This window comes from Rhineura floridana, chromosome 4 (genome assembly GCF_030035675.1).
Source record: "Rhineura floridana isolate rRhiFlo1 chromosome 4, rRhiFlo1.hap2, whole genome shotgun sequence".
Lineage (NCBI taxonomy): Eukaryota > Metazoa > Chordata > Lepidosauria > Squamata > Rhineuridae > Rhineura > Rhineura floridana.
Window position 1 is genome coordinate 164,297,191 of NC_084483.1, and position 10,865 is coordinate 164,308,055.

The 10,865-nt window shown below is 42.3% G+C and overlaps 1 protein-coding gene across 9 annotated transcripts in view; it reads left to right on the top strand.

The window, feature by feature from the left end:
• TMEM63A (transmembrane protein 63A) overlaps window positions 1-10,865 on the top strand; it is a 59,150-nt gene that overhangs the window by 35,487 nt on the left and 12,798 nt on the right. For all 9 annotated transcript variants that reach the window (XM_061625063.1, XM_061625065.1, XM_061625057.1 and 6 more), the window contains 3 exons: window positions 5,473-5,559; window positions 6,552-6,611; window positions 10,487-10,649. In XM_061625063.1, coding sequence (XP_061481047.1) covers window positions 5,473-5,559; window positions 6,552-6,611; window positions 10,487-10,649 — 310 coding nt within the window. The remainder of the gene's footprint in view (window positions 1-5,472; window positions 5,560-6,551; window positions 6,612-10,486; window positions 10,650-10,865) is intronic.

A 10,865-nucleotide genomic window follows, 5' to 3' on the forward strand; every position in this document is an offset into this window, starting at 1 on the left:
TCACATAGACGTTAAAGAACATGGGGTGCAAGCTGGAATCCTGTGGGATTTCACAACAGAAATATCACAGGGTTAAATAGAAGTCCTTCAATACTACCTTTTAGAACTGGTTCTGCAGGTAGGAATGAAATTGCCATATCTCCAACTCCCAACCCACATAATTGATCCAGCAGGATCAAAAGTTTCAGAGAGATCCAGGAGAATCAACAGGACTCCCTCATTTCTCTTCCAGCAAATGCTCAGACAACATGGGTCTAGATTGGGGTGGAGAACCTGTGGCCTTACAGGTGTTGCTGCAATGCAACTTCCATCATATCTTACCATTGGCCACACTAGCTGGGACTGATGGGAGTTAAGGACATAGGAAGAGCCTGCTGAATCTGGCCAGTGGTCCATCAAGTCAAGCATCCTGTTCTCACAGTGGCCAACCAGTTGCCCATGGGAAGCCTATAAGCAGGACCTGACTGCAAAAGCACTCTCCCCTCCTGCGATTTCCTGCAACTGGTGTTTGATAGCATACCGGTTCCAACTATGGAGGCAGAACATAGCCATCATGGCTAGTATCCTTCTCAGTGGTGGCCCCCGAACTGTGGAACAGTCTCCCCGAGGAAGTGCGCTTGGCGCCGACACTGTTTTCTTTTCGGCGCCAAGTTAAAACCTTAAGAACATAAGAACAGACTTCCGGGAAGGGTGACTTCGCTTGTGCCTGCTTTTGAGACGGGCTCCCGCCTCAGAAGAAGCTTTTTCAGATATAAATCAGTCAGAACATTTTTTTTTTTTTGACTGATGAAATTTCTCCCGGGCAGGGAGAAACGTAGAGATCAACCTCAAAAGCCTGTTTTTGTTGGGAGGACTGGATTTCATTAATTTATGAGAAAAGGTCCAGCCAGCAATGCCGGACGGACTTCCGAACAAGCTCTATCTGATTAATGCGACACGTTTATCTTTTCTTCAAAGAGAAAACGGACTAACAGGCAAGCACCCTTCTTTCTATCTTTTTTTTTTACTTGGTTTAAATTGTTGCAGCAAAAAGAGATTTGTCAAATGAATCAGCTTTAAAGAACTTCTGGGTGAGCTATAACTCTTCTCTGTTATTCACGAAATTAACAGCTTATCTCTGCTTCTATTGCAAAAAGCTGTCCTGGAAGTGCATTCTAAAGATATAAACAGAAGAGGGATTTCTATTCCGAGGAGAAAAAAATAAAAAATATGAACTTTGGAACATTATATTGTCTGGGACTATTCTCTTTTTGGTCTATTTTATTTTGACAAATCTGCTTCTTCACGACGCCACTAACTGTTTTGATGCTGGGAACTAAATTTGTTTTGTATTCTTGAACATAGAGAGATAAGGCAGGCTGCTCTGTTTATACTGTGATGTCATCAAGCCTGGAATATTAACCCAATTGTTGCTGAAATAAGAAGTGGTTCTTCTTTATTTTTGTTTTGTTTTGTTTTCGTGGTTTTAAAAATGGCAATCAAGAAAGTGGCTGAGAATCTGGAAGTAATTATGTTTCAGAAAATAATGGATGAGATTGAGATAACGAAACAAACCCTGCGACAGGGCAGTAAGGAGCTGAAAATTGAACTGAGCAAAATGACGCAGGAGCTTAAAGAAATAGGGGATCCTGTGAGAGAGGAGAATGAGATCAGAGATGAGAAAAGAAAAAATAAAGGGAAGATACAAGCCCTGGAGATTGGAACAAATGTGGAATTGGAAAAAGATCTGGAGTTTATGGATATTAGAAATAAAATCTACTGTTTGGAATTTAACGTTATCTCTGAAGAAATTAATGAAGATATTAGAGATAAAGTTATCAATGGCTTGGATAATTTTCTGGACTGGAATGACGTGATGGAGCTTGATATAGAGAAAATCTATGGAATTAACTGCAGCCATGTGACAATGGAAAAACTCTCAAGAGATGAGCCAGTGCATTTTGTAAAAAAGAAGAACAGAGATATGACTTTACAACAATATTTCAGCAACTTATTCAGAATCGATGGCAAGAAAATATTTGGGATAGAGGAAATTCCCATCAGACTCTTACTATATGACTATGGCTATGACAGCAAGATTATTATGGAATACTGATAATGGAAGATTGGACACTGAAATTACTGGACTTAACAGGACTATTGAAGATGGAAGATGGAATTAATATGGATAATGAAAGAATGGCTATTGAAATTATTGGACCTAACAGATTTGATGAGATGGATTAATCGATATGTTTATTTGGACTATGGTTATGACAATAAGATTATTATTATTATTAACGAGATGGATTAATCGACATGTTTATTTGGAGAAAAATTGATAGATATATTTCTTAAAAAATTGAAACCTCTCTTTGACTTTTTGTGGAAAGAATAAAGTAATGTTTATGAGATTTGATGATTAATTAAGATAACTACTGGAGGAAAGTGATTTTATAATATAATTTAAGAGACAGGATTGTTATATATTGTAGACCTATAACTGATCTGCGACAAATGGGAAGTCAACATTTTATTTTTTTGTTTAATCATTTTTGTTTTGTTTTGTTTTTTGTCTTTGAATGTTTTATGATTTTGTTTTGTATGTTTTATGAAAATTTGAATAAAAATTATTGTAAAAAAAAAAAAAGAACAACATAAGAACATAAGAAGAGCCTGCTGGATCAGGCCAGTGGCCCATCTAGTCCAGCATCCTGTTCTCACAGTGGCCAACCAGGTGCCTGGGGGAAGCCCGCAAGGAGGACCCGAGTGCAAGAACACTCTCCCCTCCTGAGGCTTCCGGCAAGTGGTTTTCAGAAGCATGCTGCCTCTGACTAGGGTGGCAGAGCACAGCCATCATGGCTAGTAGCCATTGATAGCCCTGTCCTTCATGAATTTGTCTAATCTTCTTTTAAAGCCGTCCAAGCTGGTGGCCATTACTGCATCTTGTGGGAGCAAATTCCATAGTTTAACTATGCGCTGAGTAAAGAAGTACTTCCTTTTGTCTGTCCTGAATCTTCCAACATTCAGCTTCTTTGAATGTCCACGAGTTCTAGTATTCTAGTTCTAGTTCTAGTATCCCTCTTCTCTGAAGCATTTTAATTTATTTAATTTTAAAATCTTGCTGTAATTGATTTTAGACTGTCTTTATGTTTTATTGTATTATATTGTGTCATTTATTGTATTTCCTATGTTCACCGCCCAGAGAGCTATTGCTAGTCGGGCGGTATATAAGTTTAATAAATAAATAAAATAAATAAATATCCATTGATAGCCTTATCCTCCATGATTTTGTCTAATCCTTTTTTAAAGCCATCCAAGTTGGTGGCCATCACTGCCTCTTGTGGAAGCAAATTGCATAATTTTAACTATGTGCTATGTGAAGAAGGCTGTTGTAACCTGCCCTGGGACCTCTGGATGAAGGACGGGCAATAAATGCTAATGCTAATAATAATGAAGTTCTTTATTTTGTCTGTCCTTAAACTGCAAACACTCAGCTTCATTGTTGTATCCATATCGTATATTTAGGAGGAGTCTTGGTAAGGAGGGACATGGGTTGTGTCACCCTATGAGTAGAGGGAGGTATAGCCATGGGGAGGCGATGAGTGACCATAGAAGACAAAGGCAAAGTTATCTATGCCTTGTTCCTCGCTCCCACTTCTTCTGCAGACAGGTTCCTGGTTGTTCATCTGCTGTGCCCACTATCCTGCGTGTGCTGCTGTTTAACGCCAGATCGGTACACAATAAGACCATACTTGGACATGATTTGATCATGGATGAGGGTGCCAATTTGGTGTGTATTACTGAGACCTGGGTGGGTGAGCTGGGAGGAGTTGATCTGACCCAGCTCTGCCCACCTGGATACTCAGTACAACACTAGCACAGGCTGCAGGGATTGGAGGGGGGGAGGGGTTGCTTGGTCTACAGAACTTCCATCTCTATCACCAGGAAACCACTCTGGTTTAGCGCTGGCTGTGAGGGCCTGTACCTCTTTTTAGGCCAAGGAGACAGTAAACTAGGGTTGCTGCTGGTGTACTATCCCCTTGCTGCCCAGCAGCTTCCCTGACCAAGTAGGCAGAGCCGGTCTCAGTCATGGTATTGGAGGAGCCCAGAACGACAGTCCTGGGTGATTTCAGTGTCCATACTGAGGCTGACTCTAGTGTTCCGGCTTGGAACTTCATGGCCTCCATGAATACCATGGGACTGTCTCAAGTTTCCACCAGTCTGACACATAGTGCAGGGCACACCCTTGACTTGGTTTTTGCTCCAGATGGAGGAAGGGGTGGTCTGGAGATGGGGGGTGGTGGATGTCAACCCATTGTCATGGTCAGACCACTTCCTGGTGAAGTTTAGTCTTACGGCTCCACTCCTCCCTGTAGGGATGGTAGACAGATTAAGGTGGTCCACCTCTGGATACCAATGGAATCCAGTGGATTCCTGAATGCCTGGGGAAGTTCCCAGTAGATGACCTTGTTGAAGCCCTTGTCACACTGTGGAACAACGAGACACTTTGGGGTCTTAACACAGTTGCCCCTGTGTGCCCTCTCCGGCATTGTGGAGCCTGGTTTGCACCTTGGTACACTAGTGAACTAAGGGCAATGAAACGGGATGACAGGTAGAGCACAACTGGCGAAAGATAGGCTGTGAGGCTTATCGGGCATGAGTGTGACATAACCATGCCTACTGTGTGGCAGTGAGGGCAACAAAGAATGCCCACTTCTCTGCCTCCATCACATCCTCAAGTAGCCGTCCAGTGGAGCTGTTGTCAGGGAAATGAAGGAAATGTTGTTTTCCTTTGGAGGCCCACTGAATTGTTTGCAAGGCGCTTTGAAGGTAAAGTTGCTTGCCTTCATTGCAGTCTTGATGCCCCATCCACATCTACTGTAGTCTCCAATAAGGTGTCCAGTGCAATGTCTGCTGCAACATCTTGGGATCGGTTTCAGTTGATACGGCCTTATGATGTGGATGAGGTGCTTATGTGGCCAGCAGCATGTCCTCTCGACCCTTGCCCTTCTTGGCTTATTAAAGCTTGCTGGAGGGATATGACTGAGTGGATTCATGATGTGGTCAACGTGTCGTTGAGAGAAGGAATGGTCTCAGCTGCCCTGAAAGTGGTGGGGATCTGACCACTCCTGAAAAAGTGACACCGGAGCCTCAATAAGGATTGTGAACCAGAAACTCCTCGATAGCATTCACACACCATGATTCAACAGTGGTCTGGCTCTGGCTGTGGACCATCTTAATTTAGTCTCTTGATGTCTTAGCAGGTGAGTAGTATGTTTAATGCAGACTGGGTAATTTTCATGAATTTCAGCTCTTTGCTTTCTAAAACGACCCATGTAGTTAAAGCAACAAAAGCAAAATAGAAGCAATCTCTTTCCAAATGTTAGGATTTCCACTTTTATTCTGCCAGAACTAGAAGAGTAGAATGAAGACAATGGGCTGTGTTCCTTGATATCATGTATCATGTGATCAATATTTTCTTTCTTATAGGTCTCATGAAAACAGAATAGTGATGCATAAGGTCTACACATTTTTAATTTTCATGGTGTTAATTCTGCCTTCATTGGGTTTGACCAGGTAAAAACCACGTTAGAACCCAACTTTCTAGCTATAATTGCAAAGTTGTCTTTTTTTTTTTAAAATGGATGCTAAAATTTCTGATGTCCTTATGTCAAATGAGTTGCTTACTTCTGTTCTTATGTGATGGAAAACTTCTTAAATTGCTCAAGTTACTTTTTCTTTTCTATGTTGACTGCTTTTATTTCATACCAGCCAGTAGGGACTGCACTGACTTTGTGTAAGCAAGTACAGTAGAATCCACATCATCCCACATCTGTGCTTAAGCCACAGAACATTTCCCCCTTCTTATTTGCATGCTTAAACCATATTTTGCTTTGTCTCCTCTCAGGTGTAGCATGTACATCTTAAATTCTGCCAGTAGGGCTTTTTCTGGATTGCAATGACACCTAACTCCTATTAAAATAAATGGGAAGGATGCTTTTACCTCACTGATTTCAGTGAGACTTGGGACCAAAACAGAAGTAGCCCAGCAGGTCTCTGATCATTTTTTCTTCTATATCTTTAAAAACAGCTTGGGGGGGGGTCTTTTGTTTGCAGTAGAGATGCGCTAACCCTTTTCCCCAATCAAAATATCCTCCACCTTTCTCCCTGCTTGGTGTAGAAAGTGGAGAAGATTGGCATGATTCAAGTTTCTGACCATCCCCACCACCCATGAGGCAATTTTATAGGGAAATGGGACCAAGAGAGAGGGTTGAACACCCCTTTCCCCAGCATTAGTACCCCAATCAAAACTGGAGAACCCTGACGGCTGCTTTTAAGTTGGGGTGGTAGTGTTTTAATTAAAAGGCTGGGAGATACCCTTGCACACAATTCCTGAGTCGCATCCATTTGGACTTTTAGTAATGTATAACTTTCTGTGTCCTGAAGACAAAATGTTAAAAACTAAAGAAAAACTAAAAGTATTAAAAAAACAAGATACGATTAGAGTGACTGTTCTGTCCACATGCTGTAGTGAATTGTAGAGACTAATACCATTGTATTTGTTCCAGTCTCGATTTCTTCTTTCGTTGGGTGTTTGACAGCGCATCTGAATCTAGGATTAGATTAGAGTAAGTAGCTACCTCCCTCGGGGTGTGTATGTCTTCTAGATACTGTATGCAGTCATGCAAAAATATAAAAATTTCCAGTGTTTCTTTTTTAAAAAAGAAACGCCAGTGTTGTAAACTGTAAGCTCCTATTGCTCAGAGAAAAATATATGGCAGGTGGGAAAAACAAGAAGCCAAAATGTTAGACAAAGGAGCCTTTCATACCATATCATCAGTTCCACATATTGTAGCAGGAAGTTCCACAAGTTGTCCCAGGATTCTACTGGTGCAGGAACTCAGACATTCACATAAGGTATCTCTAAGTTTCTTGGTTTTTATAAAACCAGGGATTTGCTCAATTCAAAATTCCTTCTCCTTTTGATCAACCGCACCTACACAGGTTCCATCTCCTTACTTAAAGTGAAATTGGGGCTGGAAGTGTGCAACAACCCTACACCTGCCCCGTTAACTGGATTTCCAGGTTCTCTGTGTTCTCAACTACTCTCCTGTTCTCTTCCACACCCCGTTATGACAGACAGTCCTGGACTCAGAAAGAAAATAAACATCTGGTCCTCTTGAAAGTACTGCTAAGCCTTTTGTTTTAATGAAAATGATTATATTTATTTATTTATTTATTATTTATTAAATTTATATACCGCCCGACTAGCAATAGCTCTCTGGGCGGTGAACATAAAATAGCATAAAAATACATTGAATAACAAAATAATACTAAAATACAATCAACAATCCAATACAATAAACATTTTTAAAATTAAATCAGTGTAACTTAAAATGCTTCAGAGAATAGGAAGGTTTTGACCTGGCGCCGGAAGGAGAGCAGAGTCGGCGCCAGGCATACTTCCTCAGGGAGACTGTTCCATAGTTCGGGGGCCACCACTGAGAAGGCCCTAGATCTTGTCATCACCCTCCGGGCCTCCCTGTGAGTTGGAACCTGGAGGAGGGCCTTCGTAGCAGAACGTAGTGCACGGGCCGGTTCATATCGGAAGAGGCGTTCCGCAAGGTATCGTATATTAAGTTCTTGATCTTATAGCTAATGGGAGTTAATTATCTTGCATAAGGCCATAACAAATATTCAGATACTTTAAATAAATAAAAATAAATTTTAAAAGTCCAGTCCATTCTTGGGACAGTTTGTCACCATGACTGTCCTTCTGCTGACAATAAAACAGGTCCAGGCCAGGTCCAGCCCATGAAGAAACCAGATTCTCCCTGTCCCCACCCCTGCACACTTATGATGCCAGCCAAACAGTTTTTAGAGGCAGTTTGCCACCAAGAGTGGCCTCTTCCCCCCGCACCACCCTGATAATAAAAAGGCCCGGCCCAGCCCAGCCCAGCCCAGCCCAGCCCATGAAGAAAGCAGATTCTCACCACTACCACCTCATGATAATAATAATAATAATTTTATTTGTTAGTCGCCTATCTGTCCGACTATACGGACACTCTAGGCGACTTACAACAACAATTAAAATACAATATACAATAAATAAAATACAAATTACAATATACAATACAACTGATATCAAAACATCTGATTAGTACAGCAATCTAATCCATCCCGAAATTATAGGCCTGCCTGAAGAGCCAGGTCTTTAAAGCTCTACGGAAACCCGTCAGGGAGGAAGCATGTCGAAGATCATAAGGGAGAGAGTTCCAGAGAGTGGGGGCCACCACCGAGAACGCCCTCTCCCTGGTCCACACCAGCCTAGCTGTTTTGACTGGTGGGACCGAGAGGAGGTCCTGTGTGGCTGATCTTGTGAGGCGGCTTAGTTGATGATACTGGAGGCGGTCCTTCAGATAAACTGGGCCAAAACCGTTTAGGGTTTTAAAGGTCAACACCAACAGCTTGAATTGAGCCTGGTAAACCACTGGTAACCAGTGTAGGTCTACTAACACTGGGGTAATATGGTCCCGGCGACGGCTATGCTTAATCAAGCGTGCCGCCGCATTCTGTACCAGCTGCAGTTTCCAGACTGTTTTCAAGGGTAACCCCACGTAGAGCGCATTACAGTAGTCCAAGCGAGAGGAGACCAGAGCATGTATCACTTGCGGGAACAGATGTGCAGGAAGGTAGGGTCGTAGCCTCTGTATCAGATGTAATTGATACCAAGCTGCCAGGCTCACTGCTGAAACCTGAGCCTCCATGGACAGCTGGGAGTCAAGAATGACCCCTAGGCTGCGGACCTGGTCCTTCAGGGGCAATCTTACCCCATTAAGGACCAAGTCGATGTTTCCCAACCTTCTCTTGTCACCCACAAGCAACACCTCGGTCTTGTCGGGGTTAAGCTTCAGCCTGTTCTCGCCCATCCATCCACTTATGGACTCCAGGCACTTGGACATGGTTTCCACAGCCAACTCTGGTGAGGACTTAAAGGAGAGATAGAGCTGAGTGTCATCGGCATATTGATGACACTGCAGCCCAAAACTCCTGATGATAGCTCCTCTCACTGGAATGGCCATATATATATATATGGTAGTGACAAACTCCTAAGTTCAACAATGAACCCACAGTGATATATTGCTGATTTCAAGGACTGATAGGCTGTCACGGGGGGGGGGGATGGTGGGTGCTGCTGCCTTAAAGAGGTGCCTGCAAAAGGAGGGGAAAGTAATAGCCTCACAAAAGAGCAACAAGCAGTTTGCAACTGCATGCGACTGATTGCCTCAGATTGAAATGCATGCCTCTGAGTATTGGGGAGCTTCTTCATAGTTCTGCCCTAATGCTGTGGAACTTCCAGTGCATTTCTGAGGGACTTCCAATTGGTTAAAGCTTATTCTATGGGAAATAAAATCAAAATGGAGGTACTGAGGGACCCCTGTCCTCTCTATTCCACTCCTTCTAGAATTTATTATTATTATTACTACCCATGGAGACAAGGGTGGGACCATAGCAATGATTGTGATTAGTTGTGCTATCCAAAGATGATTGACCTGAACAAAAGATGGGCAGAAACAAGCCCAGATATGAGGTACTATATTGAATATGAATGTAAAGAGCAGAGAAAGGACACAGGACTATAGGTAATGTATTGAATATGAATGTAAGAAACAGAAGGGACTGGGCTTATAAGTTTGGGGCTTTAGAGTGGATAGTGCCACACCTACCCTTAGCAAGGGACCTCCATTGCTTTCAGATCTGTCTTCTGAGTTCTGTGTGAACTGCAGAAAATTGGCATGGGGGAGGCATAGTGTTTCTGTCTTTGTTAGACATCTGCAGAAGGGGCCTTAAAAAATTCAATTGTTTAAAAGATTTTTTTCAAATTAAAAAATGCTAGGTTTTAAATTGTTCTCCTGTCCTCTCAAACAAAAGGAGGGGGATATACAAGAAAATCATGGCCACATTCGCATGGGAACCTTGTGTTGCTGACCCATGTTTACATATTCTAATTTGCTAACCAAGACAGTACTAGAACCTGTTCTCACTGCCAATAAGCTATTGAGAGATTCTGAACATATTGAAAAAGCCTTTCCTGTTTGTTGAATAACCAGTTTGCAGTAGAAAGCTCTCCAGTAGGCTGCAAACCAAAGCAATCCTAGGCAGATGCAGTTGCGTTCATTAGATATAATTCTCTAGGAATCTCAAAACAATCTACTATATCAGTACTTAACTAGCAGGAGAAATGCTGAGCTAACCTTGAGTTGCTGCTGATTCCTAGATCTTGATTAGATGCAAAAGGGATACAACTGGCAATACTGCAAAACAATTGAAGTTTCTGGCATGCTCCTTACTGAGGCGTGTAATGAGATCCACTCAATGTGCAGGAGAGAGGAAAGGTGCTCCCCAGAGCAGTGTGGAATGGTCATTGGTGGCCAGATGAGTTGAAATCTGAAGTTTAGTTGCCTTCTCATCACTCATTTGTTTTTTCTAAAACTTGGTGCAGGTGTGTCTTTCTACCTGACCAAGGGGCTTTCTTTGTGAACTACGTGATTGCATCATCTTTCATTGGCAGTGGGATGGAGTTGCTGCGCTTGCCGGGACTCATGTTATACACTCTTCGCATGATTCTGGCCAGATCCACTGCTGAGAGAAAAAATCTTAAGCAGGTATGAAAGCTTGAGCTACCACACAAGGACATACATTCCTGTCAACCTTACTCAGCAGTACTTTGCATCTCTGCTCATTTTGGCTTTTGGCCTTCATCCCAGGACTCTTTGGTGGTCTTGATAATTTTAATCTTGGTAGTGAATCTCCAGCTTTCTGTTGGGGCACAATTAGCCTGTTTAATACAATCCTTGGTATGTATTAGATCAAAGACTGCA